The sequence below is a fragment of the Ailuropoda melanoleuca genome, chromosome 5, assembly GCF_002007445.2.
Source record: "Ailuropoda melanoleuca isolate Jingjing chromosome 5, ASM200744v2, whole genome shotgun sequence".
Classification (NCBI taxonomy): domain Eukaryota; kingdom Metazoa; phylum Chordata; class Mammalia; order Carnivora; family Ursidae; genus Ailuropoda; species Ailuropoda melanoleuca.
This window is the reverse complement of record NC_048222.1, coordinates 63,492,902-63,508,510: the sequence shown is the minus strand read 5'-3', so window position 1 is coordinate 63,508,510 and position 15,609 is coordinate 63,492,902. Positions and strand designations below refer to the sequence as shown.

Here is a 15,609-nt window from a genome sequence, read left to right as displayed (position 1 = left end):
GAGCCCCAGATCTGGCTCCATGCTCAGCAGGGAGTCTGCTTGGGATTCTCTCCCTCTGCCCCTCCCCCTGCTCATGCTCTCTCTCTCTCTTTCTCTCTAATAAATAAATAATCTTAAATAAAAAATGAGTGGTAATAATAAAAGTCCTGTTTGCTAATGAACTTCCAACTGGAACCCTGAGTGGCTCTGTGGAGTGTTGACTGGGCACAGAGGCCTGGCAGACCGCGAGGGCCACTTCTAGGCCTTCTTGTTCTCGTTAACGGGCTGGAGGAGTGATTCTTCAGACACCACCACTCCTCTCCCCACAGAGCACACGTGCTCAATACAATTCTCTAATTTTAAAAATAAAACACTTCAGAGAATAATTGGACTGAGATCTGAAGAAGCTGCTATTTGAGGTTGGATTTCTCTAGTCAGCCACACACAATCAGGGAAGATGGCAAATGGGTTGGCCATTCATTATTTTTGCCAGGATTGCCTCTTTTTTTTTTTAATTAATTTTATTTGTTTTGAGGGAGAGAGAGAGAGAGAGAGAGTGTGTGTGTGTGTGTGTGTGTGTGTGTGTGTGTGTGTGTGTGAGTGTGAGTGAGGGGAGGGGCAGAAGGAGAGAGAATCTCAAGCAGACTCCATGCTGAGCACAGACCCCAAGGTGGGGCTCCATCTCACACCCTGAGATCATGACCTCTGAGCCCAAATCAGGAGTCAGACACTTAACCAACTGTGTCAGCCAGGTGCCCCAAGAATGCCTTTTTTTATTAATCCTTCTATTTGTCTATCTTTTTACCCTGAAATGTACAACTTCAATTTTCAAGAATTAGTTTGTAAAAAGAAATACCCAGTATTGATGCAAATCAGTATTCAGCTCTTTTTTTCTTTTTAGAAAATCCTATAATTTACTTTTTAAAAATCTATGTCATGAGACTGGAGAAGGATGTAAAGGAGTGCGGGAAAGGAAGGCCCGTGCGCTGCTGGGCCAGAAGGTCTTTCTGTCCTATGGAAAAGCATGGCTTTTACCTCTGAAGACAGAGGTGGCTGACTACAGTGACGTGAGGCATCACTAAAGCACCCTGTCCCCCGTTTCCTACTAAGAGTCATCACTACAGCTGCTTATTTTGCTTAAAGTAACAATTTTCAAAGTCTATTTATACCCTAAAGATGTTAGCAGAATTGGGGGAGAGGTTCTTTGTTATGTGTGAAGCAAATGTGGTGAAACCCTGTTAAATTCTCTTGACTATAGCCCTTTATTTATTTATTTTTAAAACAAACCTTTTCTTTTTTTTTTTTTTTTTTAAGATTTTTTTTTTTTTTTAAAGATTTTATTTATTTATTTGACAGAGCCAGCGAGAGAGGGAACACAAGCAGGGGGAGTGTGAGAGAAGCAGGCTTCCCGCTGAGCAGGGTGCCTGATGTGGGGTTCAATCCCAAGACCCTGGGATCATGACCTGAGCCGAAGGCAGACACTTAATGGCTGAGCCACCCAGGCGCCCCAGACTACAGTCCTTTAAATGTGCTTGTTATTTTTCTAAAAAGAAGGGTTTAGTATTTGACCCTTCAAAGATCTTTATGTTTCTGGGCTATCCTTTGAGAATAGCTGGGTGAATGCACTGCTTCAAAGAGGACTGCATTCATGTGGGATTCCTAGAAAGCCCTACCAAACCGACTTAAACCAATAAGGAACTAGTTTGCCTCATGCAACAAGGAATCTGGGGAGAGATTATCTGGGTTGATACAGAACCGATGTGATGTCGAGGAACCAGGCTTCTGTATTCTTGCTCTGGATGCGTAACATAGAGGACTTTGACCTCACAGTCCCAGAAAGGCTGCTATACCACCAAAGCATCATTGTCTATATTCCATACAGAAAGAATGGGAAGGGCAAAATGTCAAGGACTCTCCCCCTGTGAAGCTTTGCCTTCCTATCCAGCAACCTTGCCAGAGAGTTCTGCTCGTATCATTGTCTAGAATGGCCTAGATGAGGAGACAAGGGTTTCTGCTTTCTGGCTGTTATATTTGAGGACATCAAAGGAAAAGAGGGTGGGGGTGGCTTTTTCTTTAATCTTTTTCTTTTTAAAAGAGTCCCCCTGACCCCCAAGTCTCCTGTAATTCCTGGCTTTTGGTCCTGTAGGTGCTACGTATGATGGTTGGAGTAAATATCTCAGATGAGCAGCTGGGCAGCATCGCAGACAGGACCATCCAGGAAGCTGATCAGGATGGGGACAGCGCCATATCTTTCACAGAATTTGTTAAGGTCAGTCACTCACCTCTTGGTTTGAAAAAGTTGAAACGTCTGAAAAAGATTGAAAATTCTGTTGCACAGGAGGGAGGGAGAAAAACATTCAGATAAGAACTTGGGGGGGGGCGCCTGGGTGGCTCAGTTATTGAGCGTCTGCCTTCGGCTCAGGGCGCGATCTCGGAGTTCTGGGATCGAGCCCCACATCAGGCTTCTCCGCTGGGAGCCTCCTTCTTCCTCTCCCACTCCCCCTGCTTGTGTTCCCTCTCTCGCTGGCTGTCTCTCTCTGTGTCAAATAAATAAATAAAATTGTTAAAAAAAGAAAAAAGAACTTGGGGCAGTATCTCCTCTTTTGACCTTCATAACCATAATGGGGTTTTGGGGTTTTTTTTTCCCCCCAGGTTTTGGAGAAGGTGGATGTAGAACAGAAAATGAGCATTCGATTTCTTCACTGAAGGACTGAGACCAAACTATTCCCTGCTTTCTAGTATTTAAGAACTGGAACTTGAGAGTCCTCCTGTCCACCAGCCCCACCTCTACCCCATCATTCCCCTTCTCCCAAAGTACTACTGCTGTTGCATGACAACCCCAAATATGTTCTGTCAACATAAACCTGCCTTTGGTGTATAAACAGGGCATTACAGAATGGTACACCAGTCTGTTTCTGTTCAGTATCATTCGCCAGTTATCTCCATTTCTAAATATCATCTCCCCTGGTGCACTGCTGAAGGCCACATGTCCATCCAGTCTAAGAAAGTGAGAGAGGGAATCCATGCCAAGAACCAACCAGCAAAGCTCTTTCACTGGATGTAGACGACAGCCTTGCTGCCTTCCCTCCAGCAGGCTTCGGCATGCTCCTTCATCTTTTTTTATATGTCCTTTGCTTCCTACGTCTCTTTCACCCAACATACCATTCACTTAGTTCTTCAGTCTCCCTGCTCTTTATTAAGCTTCAGTCCCTCTGTTCTACTTGGCACCCAAGCTGGGCCTGTTAAACATGTTTCTGACTTGGCAGGATAGTGTGGTGGTCTGGCAGTTTTTGTCTACCTTTATTCTTAAATGGGTCTCTAGGATGTTGCCTCTTCAGGAGCTTTTCCATAACCAACACTTCTCTCAGAAGAATGATTATCTCTTGGTCCCCTGCACTCTGCTCTGTCATCGAATGGCTGTTGGTCAGATGTTCTTGTTGAAAGGTGGTGGCCTTGGTGAGAGGCGTAGAGCTGAGGCTTCCAGGTGGTTTTCCCAGGTCGCTCTACCTCTGGCCTCTGATTCTCAACATACATAACTGCGTGGCTACTCGTTAGTACAGTGTTGATACTTCAGAAAAGGGCCATATGCCTGCAGGTTTGCTTAGTGTTCAGGTACCATCACCACCAGAATGGCAGCCCTGACAATATGCTTGGGGCCTTTCTTGTGGCTTTTTGATCAAGGAGCCCAGGCACTCTCAAAGCCTGGTGTATCCCCACTTCTGTAGCATGGTTTAATGCCTAGTGTTATGTGCCCTGGAATGTGTTTCATGTCACATTTGCACACTGGATGAGCAGTGTTAACAGAAGTGCCTGACTTATCCCAGTCCAAGAGATTTAAAGATGGTCCTCAGTGTCGAAGTTTTGCACAAAATTCTCAATGAATTTTACACTTGGCAAATGTTATTGCTGGAAGCCATAGTCTGCTCCTAAAAGATGTCCAAAGCATTGAATGTATTATTATCATAAGCTGCCTGGTTACATTGACTTCCTAGCTCCTCTCGTAAACCACTACTCATCCCTTAGAAACAAGGAGTCTGGCACCAGTGGCTCAACCTGAGGTGGCATTACAGGCTTTTGCATGAGCCAGAGCGACTTCTCTGCCTGTCCAGCTTAGTATAGACCTCAGTGAATCAGGGGCTTGTCACCCTGTCTTTATGAATCTCTCTGTCTATATATCTGCCCTTGGCTGATTTTCTCGACTCATCGCTTGCTTGCTTGGTTGTTCCCTTGCTTTGGAAGGCTATCTAAGATGTACACACAATACTTTAGGAAGGGAATTACTTAAAAACAAAAACAAGATGCTGCAAAGGGATTGGGAAGAGTGGGAAACGGGTGGCCGGACTGGATGACTCAAGTATAAATGACTGAGGAATTCTTGATGAAATATCAGTCTGACTTTGTGATCAAGTGATGTAATATAGGAAATGTATAAAAGGGAAGAATTTTTTGACACTGATCTGTTAGAGGGGTACTTCAGAGGCTCCTTGACTTCCACATGTAAAGTTCCTAAGATATGGCTTTTTCCTCCTTTTGGCTGTATAGCAAACTGTTTTAATCCACGGTTGTGCCTTATTGTTCCATTAAAATTGTATTCTTCAATCCATCAATAAATACTTGTGGTTAAAACAAAATAACTTGGGTCAATTTTGTCCTTGTGTTTTTTAAAGAATTTTATATAACTCAGTCCCCTTCCTCAAGTTTGAAATCCCAAACCGTGTTTCCCTTACTCAGGTTTATGTCTGTGCTATCAAATGTATGTTTGCTCTGCTGCTGACCGGACATACTATGTGGGGTACTCATCCAGGGGCCAGCACTGTGTGCCTCTGGGCACAGATTTGTTACCTTGGCCACTTCCCACTCACTCCAGGTAGAATTCGATTTCTCTTCTTGACTCACTGGCTTTTTAAATGTAGAAAAGGCCTAAAAATGGGGTGTGTGTTTATTGCTTGTTATAAGGTCGTCCACCCCCTCAGGCGCATGCAGTCTCAATCACATATTATACCCAACTAGTATGACATGGCTTTCACATCTTTAAGACTCAGTGACTCGGGACGCCTGGGTGGCTCAGCCGGTTCAGCATCTGAGTCTCGATCTCAGCTCAGGTCTTGATCTTAGAGTCGTGAGTTTGGGCCCGCAGTTGGGCTCCATACTGGGTGTGGAGCCTACTTAAGAAAAAAAAAAAGGACTCGGTGACTCCTTTGTCTCTAGGGTGTGAATATCTGTCTTTAGTTTTAATGGCATGCCACAGGATCCAAAGCAGTAATAATAGCTGGAATCAGCTATACAAATTCTAAAACTATACCCTCGTCGTCTTCTTCTCCCATCCATCTGCCTCAAAAGTCCATTCCAAATAACTTGCGTGGTGTTTAAGCTTTGTTTCACTTTGAGTCTAATGTTAGGATTCAGTGAAAGCAGAAACAAGATGAAGGACCAAGCAGTCCATTTTGGGAAAAACTGAATGTTACTGGCCATGGCCAAAGGCACAGCAGTCTTGTGACTAAAGTAGAACATAATCAATACTGTAAAAATGTTGTAAGAACATTATAGCATTAAATGTAGTTTGAGTAAGTCTCCTTAACCAACTTGATTTCTTTCTTGTTCCTTTCTGGTCTATCCATGCATTACATATTTGAACATAAATAGAACATAACACAAGTTTATGTCAGCTTTAAAAAATTAACGTATTGTAATACTTCCCTATGTTACCTGTTCTTCCTAGCTTATATTAATGGTTACATTTTACAACCTTGATATAGTGTTTAATTATTACCTTGTTTATTGTTTCCAGTTTTATCTGTTATAATGATACGATGAATACCTTTCTGCACATAGATGTTGGGATTACTAGGTCCAGGTTTGGACATAACACTTAAAGCTTTTGATATGTCTCTAAAGAAAGGAATGCCAGGGGACTAACAAGACGGCGGAGGAGTAGGAGACCTAAATTTCGTCTGGTCCAGGAATTCAGCTAGATAGTTCTCAGACCATTCTGAACACCTACGAACTCAACAGGAGATCAAAGAAAAGAATAGCAGCAACTCTATGAACAGAAAAGCGACCAGTTTCTGGAAGGTAAGATGTGCAGAGAAGTGAACATGAGGCGATAAATGGGAAGATAGACCGCAGGCGGGAGTCGGCTACTGGCAAGTGATAGAGCCGTGGAGCACAAAATTGGAACTTTTAGGGAGCGCCTGGGTGGCTCAGTCGTTGGGCGTCTGCCTTCGGGTGTGCTCCTGGTGTTCTGGGATCAAGCCCCGCGTCAGGCTTCTCTGGGAGCCTGCTTCTTCCTCTCCCACTCCCCCTGCTTGTGTTCCCTCTCTCGCTGGCTGTCTCTCTCTGTCAAATAAATAAATAAAATCTTTGTTAAAAAAAAAAAAATCGGAACTTTTAAAAGTCGGCTCCAGTGGGGGATGTCGCTCCAGTGGCTAAGCAGCGGGTGGGAACGTCACTGGGACAGTGTGGTCTTGGGACTCTCAGGGTCACAGGAAGACAGGGGGTGCCTGAGTGCAGCAGAGCTCCCAGGCATCAGAGCCGGGAAGCTGGCTGCAATCAGTGAGCCGAGCAGTGGGCTCTCAGCTCAGGGTTGCCATAAACCAGGATCCGGGGCACAGTCGGTCCACTGCTTTTCGAGCCAGGGCCCAACAAGCTGAACTGGGCAGAACCCCCTTCCTACCTCAGGAGGAACCGCACGAGAGCCCACTGCAGGAGTCTGATGGGTTTGGAGACTCCAAACGGGGTCGTATGCCTGAGTTAGAAACGCAGGTTCAGAGGCCCGGTGAGCATGGAGTGTGGCTGGAGACCAGGGAGACGGGAGTGATTGCTTTCCTCTAAGGCCGCACTGAGGAGTGGGGCCCAAGCTCTCGGCCTCTGGGGCCGGAGATTGGGAGGCCACTGTTTTCATTTTCATCCTCTAAAGCCGAGTGGAAAACCTTCAGGAACAACAGCCACAGAGAACAAATCCGAGCAGCTTACTTAGCCTGGCCCCTGGCAAAGGTGGTGCAATCCCGCCTGGGGCAAAGACACTCCCTCCCTGAGAAGATCAGCAAGAACACCCAGCCAAGACCAAGGTTACTGATCAGTGAGAACTGCAAAACTCCAGCACTAAGGGAATACAGCAGGTAGAATTCATGGCTTTTTCCTATGATTCTTTAGTCTTCCAAAGTTAATTTTTTAAATTTTCTTTATTTTTTTCTATTTCTTCTTCTTCTTTTTTTTTTTTTAAGATTATTTATTTATTTATTTGACAGAGAGATAGGGACATCCAGCCAGAGAGGGAACACAAGCAGGGGGAGTGGGAGAGGAAGAAGCAGGCTTCCAGCAGAGGAGCCCAATGTGGGGCTCGATCCCAGGACCCTGGGATCACGCCCTGAGCCAAAGGCAGATGATTAACGACTGAGCCACCCAGGTGCCCCTCTTCTTTCCTTTTTCAACCAACTTATCAATTCCTTTTTTAAAATCTTTATTAATTTTCATTTTTACAGTCATATTCTATCCCTTCATTGTATTTGACTTTATTTTTTGTGTATATATAAGCTTTTCTTTCTTTAAAATCTTGGGATGCAGTTTCTTCTAACACACCAAAATATACCCTAAATCTAGCGTATGGCTTTGTTCTATTCACCGGCCTGATCACATTCTCTTTTTTTTTCTTTTTTTAAATTTTTTCTTCTTTCTTTTTTCAACCAACTTTTTTTTTTTTTAAGATTTTATTTATTTGACAGAGAGAGACAGCCAGCAAGAGAGGGAACACAAGCAGGAGGAGTGGGAGAGGAAGAAGGAGGCTCCTAGTGGAGAAGCCTGATGGTGGGGCTCGATCCCAGAACGCTGGGATCACGCCCTGAACTGAAGGCAGACGCTTAACGACTGAGCCACCCAGGCACCCCTCAACCAACTTCTTATCAATTCCTTTTTTTAAATCTTTTTTAGTTTTTATTTTTTACAGTCATATTCCAACACTACATTGTATTTATCCTTGTTTTTGTATATATATAAGTTTTTGTTTCTCTAAAATTTTGGGAGGCGGTTTCTTCTAATAGACCAAAATACACCCAAAATCTGTGTGGCTCTGTTCTATTCACCGGCCTGATCATATTCTTTTTTTTTTTTTTTTTCCTTTTCCCCCCAGTTTCGGGTCTCTTCTGATTTGTTTAGTGTATATTTTTGTTTTTGTTGTTGTTACCCTTTTAGCATTTTGTTCTCTATTTAGCATGTTCGTTCATCTGTGTTTCTCAGGACAAAATGACAAAACGGAAAAACTCACCTCAAAAAAAAAAATAAAACAACAACAGGAGGCAGTGCCGACTGCCAGGGACCTAATCAATATGGACAGTAATAAGATCTTGGAACTAGAATGATGATTATAAAGATACTAGCTGGGCTTGAAAAAAGCATTGAAGATACTAGAGAATCCCTTTCTGTCAAAATAAAATTTAACCCAGTCAAAATCAAAAAGGCTATTAATGAGGTACAATAAAAAATGGAGGCTCTGATGGCTAGGATAAATGCGGCAGAAGAGAGAAATAATTATCTGGAAGACCAAATGATGGAGAATAAAGAAGCTGACAAAAAGAGAGATACACAACTACTGGATCACAAGGGGAGAATTCAAGAGATAAATGATACAATCAAGCAAAACAATATTAGAATAGTTGGGACCCCAGAAGAAGAAGAAGAAAGAGAGAGAGGGGTAGAAGGTATATTGGAGTAAATCATACCTGAGAACTTCCCTAATCTGGGGAAGGAAACAGGCATTCAAATCTAGGAGGCACAGAGAACTCCCCTCAAAATTAATAAAAATAAGTCAGCACCCTGACATCTAATAGTAAAACTCAAAATCTCAGAGACAAAGAGAAAATCCTGAAAGCTTCTTGGGGGATAAGAGGTCTGTAACCTACAATGGTAGAAACATTGGATTGGCAGCAGACCTATCCACAGAGACCTGACAGGCCAGAAAGGACTGGCATGATATATTCAGGGCACTCAATGAGAAAAATATGCAGCCAAGAATACTATATCCAGCTAGGCTGTCACTGAAAAATAAAGGAGATATAAAAAGCTTCCAGGACAAACAGAACCTAAAAGAATTTACGATCACCAAACCAGCCCTGCAATAAATATTGAAAGGGGTCCTCTAAGCAGAGAGCCTAAAAACAACATAGACCAGAAAGGAACAGAGACAATATACAGTAACAGTCACCTTACAGGTAATACGATGGCACTAAATTCATATCTTTCAATAGTTACCCTGAATGTAAATGGGCCAAATGCCCCAATCAAAAGACACAGGGTATCAGATTGGATAAAAAAAACAAGACCCATTGATATGGTGTCTGCCAGAGACTCATTTTAGACCCAAAGACACCTCCCGATTGAAAGTGAGGGGGTGGAAAACCATTTACCATGCTAATGGACATCAAAAGAAAGCTGGGGTGGCAATCCTTATATCAGACAAATTAGATTTTAAACCACAGACTATAATAAGAGATGAGGAAGGACACTGTATCATAAAGGATCTATCCAACAAGAAGATCTAACAATTGTAAATATTTATGCCCCTAATGTGGGAGCTGCCAATTATATAAGCCCATTAATAACAAAATCAAAGAAATACATGGACAATAGTACAATAATAGTAGGGGACTTTAACACCCTCCTCACTGAAATGGACAGATCATCTAAGCAGAAGATCAACAAGGAAATAAGGGCTTTAAATGACACACTGGACCAGATGGACTTCACAAAATATATTTGGAACATTCCATCCCAAAGCAACAGAATACACATTCTTCTCCAGAGCACATGGAACATTCTCCAGAATAGATCACATCCTGGGTCACAAATCAGGTCTCAACTGGTACCAAAAGACTGGGATCATTCCCTGCATATTTGTAGACCACAATGCTTTGAAACTAGAACTCAATCACAGGAGGAAAGTTGGAAAGAACTCAAATACATGGAGGCTAAAGAGCGGCCTACTAAAGAATGAATGGGTCAACCAGGAAATTAAAGAAGAATTTTAAAAATTTGTGGAAACAAATGGAAGATGAAAATACAACTGTTCAAAATCTTTGGGATGCAGCAAAGGCGGTCCTAAGAGGAAAGTATATAGCAATACAAGCCTTTCTCAAGAAACGTGAAAGGTCTCAAATACACAACCTAACCCTACATCTAAATGAGCTGGAGAAAGAACAGCAAATAAAGCCTAAACCCAGCAAGAGAAGAGAAATAATAAAGATTAGAGCAGAAATCAATGAAATAGAAACCAAAAGAACAGTAGAATAGATCAATGAAACTAGGAGCTTGTTCTCTGAATTAATAAGATTGATAAACCCCTAGCCAGACTTATCAAAAAAAAAAAAAAAGAGAAAGGACCCAAATAAATAAAATCATGAATGAAAGAGGAGCGATCACAACCAACACCAAAGAAATACAATTATAAAAACATATTATGATCAACTATATGACAACAAATTAGACAATCTGGAAGAAATGGATGCATTCCTAGAGACGCATAAACTGCCAAAACAACCAGGAAGAAATGGAAAAGTTGAGCAGACCCATAACCAGCAAGGAAATTGAAGCAGGAATCAAAAATCTCCCAACAAACAAGAGCCCAGGGCCAGATGGCTTCCCAGGGGAATTCTACCAAACATTTAAAGAAGAATTAATGCCTATTCTTCTGAAACTGTTCCAAAAAATAGAAATGGAAGGAAAACTTCCAAACTCATTTTATGAGGCCAGTCTTACCTTGATCCCAAAACCAGACAAAGACCTCATCATAAAAGGAGAATTACAGTCAAATATCCTGATGAACATGGATGCAAAAATTCTCACCAAAATACTGGTTAATAGGATCCAATAGTACATTAAAAGGATTATTCACCACAACCAAGTGGGATTTTTTCCTGGGCTGCAAGGTTGGTTCAACATCCCCAAATCAATCAATATGATACACTACATTAATAAAAGAAAGAAAAAGAACCATATGATACTCTCAGTAGGTGCAGAAAAAGCATTTGACAAAGTACAGCATCCCTTCTTGATTAAAACTCTCCACAATGTAGGGATAGAGGGTACATACCTCTTGATCATAAAAGCCATCTATAAAAAACTACAGTGAATATCATTCTCAATGGGGAAAACTGAGAGCTTTTCCCCTAAGGTCAAGAACATGGCAGGGATGTCCACTATCACCCCTGCTGGTCAACATTAGTACTAGAAGTCCTAGCCTCAGCAATCAGACAACAAAAAGAAATAAAAGGCATCCAAATTGGCAAAGAAGAAGTCAAACTCTCACTCTTCACAGATGATACAATATTTTATGTGGAAAACCCAAAGACTCTACCCCAAAACTGCTAGAACTCATACAGGAATTCAGCAAAATGGCCGGATATAAAAACGAATGCACAGAAATCAGCTGCATTTCTATACACCAGCAACAGGACAGAAGAAAGAGAAATTAAGGTGTTGATCCCATTTACAATTGCACCCAAAACCATAAATATGCCTAGGAATACATCTAACAGACGAGGCAAATAATCTGTACTCAGAAAACTATAGAATACTCATGAAAGAAAGTGAGGAAGACACAAAGAAATGGAAAAACATTCCATGCTCATGGATTGGAAGAAAAATATTCTTAAAATGTCTATGCTACCTAGAGCAATCTACACATTTAATGCAATCCCTATCAAAATATCATCCACTTTTTTCACGGAAATGGAACAAATAATCCTAAAATTTGTATGGAGCCAGAAAAGACCCCGAATAGCCAGAAGATTGTTGAAAAAGAACAGCAAAGCTGGTAACATCACGATTTCAGATTTCAAGCTGTATTACAATCCTGTAGTCATCAAGACAGTATGATACTGGCACAAAAACAGACACATAGATCAATGGAATAGAATAGAGAGCCCAGAAATGGACCCTCAACCCTATGGTCAACTAATCTTCAACAAAGCAGGAAAGAACATCCAATGAAAAAAAGACAGTCTCTTCAACAAATGGTGTTGGGAACAACAAAATGTTGGGAAAATTGGACAACCACATGCAGAAGAATCAAACTGGACCATTTCCTTACACCACACAAAAATAGACTCAAAATGGATGAAGGACCTCGATGTGAGACAGGAATCCAACAAAATCCTTGAAGAGAACCCAGGTAGCAACCTCTTCGCCTCAGCCGCAGCAACTTCTTCCTAGACACACCACCAAAGGCAAGGGAAGCAAGGGCAAAATGAACTATTGGGACTTCATCAAGATAAAAAGCTTCTGCACAGCAAAGGAAACAGTCAACAAAACCAAAAGACAACTGACAGAATGGGAGAAGATATTTGCAAATGACATATCAGATAAAGGGCTAGTATCCAAAATCTATAAAGAACTTATCAAACTCAACACCCAAAGAACAAATAATCCAATCAAGAAATGGGCAGAAGATATGAACAGACATTTCTGCAAAGAAGTCATCCAAATGGCCAACAGACGCATGAAAAAGTGCTCAACATCACTCGGCATCAGGGAAATACAAATCAAAACCATATGAGTTACCATCTCACACCAGTCAGAATGGCTGAAATTAACAAGTCAGGAAATGACAGATGTTGGCGAGGATGTGGAGAAAGGGGAACCCTCTTACACTGTTGGTGGGAATGCAAGCTGGTGCAGCCACTCTGGAAAACAGTATGGAGGTTCCTCAAAAAGTTGAAGATAGAGCTACTGTAAGACTCAGCAATTGCACTACTGGGTATTTACACCAAAGATACAAACGTAGTGATCCGAAGGGGCGTGTGCACCCCAATTTTATAGCAGCAATGTGCACGATAGCCAAACTATGGAAAGAGCCTAGATGTCCATCAACAGATGAATAAAGAAGAGGTGATATATATATACAATGAAATATTATGCAGTCATCAAAAAACGAAATCGTGCCATTTGCAGTGGCATGGATGGAACTAGAGGGTATAATGCTAAGTGAAATAAGTCGATCAGAGAAAGACAATTATCATATGATCTCACCGATATGTGGAATTTGAGAAACAAGGCAGAAGATCATAGGGGAAGGGAGGGAAAAATGAAGCAAGACGAAACCAGAGAGAGAGATAAACCATAAGAGATTCTTAATGGGTTGCTGGAGTGGAGGGGTGTGGGAGGAATGGGGTGGCTGAGTGATGGACATTGGGGAGGGTAAGTGCTATGTTGAGTGCTGTGAACTGTGTAAGAGCGATGAATCACAGGCCTGTACCTCTGAAATAATACATTGTATGTTAATAAAAAATTTAAAAAATAAAAATAGATTAAAAAATTAAATTAAATTAGAAAAGAAATCAGGGGCGCCTGGGTGGCACAGTGGTTAAGCGTCTGCCTTCGGCTCAGGGCGTGATCCCAGCGTTATGGGATCGAGCCCCACGTCAGGCTCCTCTGCTATGGGCCTGCTTCTTCCTCTCCCACTCCCCCTGCTTGTGTTCCCTCTCTCGCTGGCTGTCTCTATCTCTGTCAAATAAATGAATAAAATCTTTAAAAAAAAAAAAAAAGAAAAGAAAAGAAAAGAAATCAATGCCGAACTGCCACAAGTAATTGAATTACTTTCTTTTACCTTCATTCTTCTTGGAATATTCTTTACTTGTCATCTATTTTTTCAAATTGCTTTTTAGAATCATGTTATCAAGTTCTGTATTTAAATTACTTACTAGAATATGGGGCACCTGAGTGGCTCAGTCGATTAAGCAACCCACTCTTGATTTCAGCTCAGGTCATGATCTCAGGGTTGTGAGATCAAATCCTGTGTCAGGCTCTGCACTCAGTGGGGAGTCTGGTTGAGATTCTCTCTCTCCCAATATCTCTACCCCTCCCCACTCTCTTGTGCTCTCTCTCTAAAATAAGTAAATCTTTAAAAATAAAATACTAGAATAGATTGTGTTGATTAGGATTTAGAGCAAAGATTCATTGCAGAGATGCCTCAGAGAGGACTATCTTTACAAACTGGGTTTCTTATACTGCAAACCAGTATTTATCCTGCTTCCCAAACACTGAGACAGAATTGCTTGGAAGGAAGTCATTAATGGACTGAAATTCCCTAAATTCACATTATTTTGACTGAGCTTTAAGTCAGCAAATGATTCAAACTAACGATGGCTGGCATTTCCTAATACAGATCTGTTTAACATCTAGCTTAGTAGAAACTTCAACTTAGAGATTCTTTTTCTTTTCCTTTACACCAAGGAGTGATGGGAGATTTACCTGTAAGTTTGTGAGGTACTGCAAGCACTTTTTTCCCAGCTCTGGGATGGAGCAGACTGCAATGAGGAGCCTCATGTCTTTTAAGATGGAGTACGTAACTGTAACTAGTCTGACATCTTATCTTGAGGTCGCAGCTGATCAAGGACTTGGTCTTGAGATGCCAAGACTCAGTTTTGTTCTCTATACTCTTCAGTCTTCTAAGCACTAGATTCTGATCTCTTGTCAAAACTAGAAAGACTTTGGAGACACCATCTTTTAAAGTCTATTTAAGAACTGAACCAGGTAGCTGAATTGTTATATGCTATACCTGAATGTGGCGGCAGAAATAAGAATTAATCAAGTAAGTTCCTTGGCTGCTATAATAGATATCAAGCACCATTAAACAGACTTCTGGTGTTTTATTCACAAGAAAATGTCTTACTCCCTAAAACACACACACTATTACTTTAGAAACAACTTTTTTTTTTAAGACTTTAATCTCTACACCCAACGTGGGGCTTGAACCTGAACCCTCCCGAGATCAAGAGTTACATTATCAACCAATGAGCCAGCCAGGACACCCTCTTCAGAAACAATTATTTTTTATTTATTTATTTTTTTTAGAGGTTGGGGTATGGGCAGAGGGAGAGGGAGAGAATCTTAAGCCAGGCCCCACACCAAGTGTGGAGCCCAATGTGGGGTGCAATCTCACAACCCTGAGATCATGACCTGAGGTGAAATCAAGCGTCAGACACTTAACCACCTGAACCACCCAGGCACCCCAGAATTTCTTTCTTTTTTTAAAATGATTTTTTAAAATTGTTTAATCTCTACCCTCAACGTGGGGCTTGAACTCACAACCCCACGATCAAGAATCTCATACTCTGGGGTGCCTGGGTGGCTCCGTCGTTAAGCGTCTGCCTTTGGCTCAGGTCATGATCCCAGCATTCTGGGATCGAGCCCCGCATCGGGCTCCCTGCTCAGTGGAAAGCCTGCTTCTCCCTCTCCCTCTCCCTCTCCCCTGCTTGTGTTCCCTGTCTTGCTGTGTCTCTTTCTGTCCAATAAATAAAATCTTAAAAAAAAAAAAAAAAGAATTTCATACTCCCATCAACTGAGCCAGCCAGGCACTCCTTAGGAAGAATTTCTTAATAATTATTAAACTATTCAAACGAGGAACAGGATATTGCCAAAACTAGTGCATTCTCTAGCCTTTGGTTGGTAGAGTTGCTTAAGCAAAATCTTTTACGACTAGTTTTGTCAGGAACCTTGCAGAATTCCTAAATTACAACAGGGGTTGTAGATGATCTAGAATTCCTATTGGCTCATAGCATAATTATTGGGTTGTCAGGTTCTCTGTGTATATATAACAGTATTTTACAAAAATATTTTTTTTTATTTTTTGGGGGCACCTGG

At 41.6% G+C, this 15,609-nt stretch overlaps 1 protein-coding gene across 1 annotated transcript in view; it reads left to right on the top strand.

Annotated features, from left to right (window-relative positions):
* CHP1 (calcineurin like EF-hand protein 1) overlaps nucleotides 1-4,613 on the top strand; it is a 45,609-nt gene extending 40,996 nt beyond the window's left edge. Inside the window, exons 6-7 of the mRNA XM_002913211.4 lie at nucleotides 2,126-2,248; nucleotides 2,632-4,613. Coding sequence (XP_002913257.1) covers nucleotides 2,126-2,248; nucleotides 2,632-2,685 — 177 coding nt within the window. The 3' untranslated portion in view covers nucleotides 2,686-4,613. The remainder of the gene's footprint in view (nucleotides 1-2,125; nucleotides 2,249-2,631) is intronic.
* Nucleotides 4,614-15,609: the final 10,996 nt, after the last annotated feature.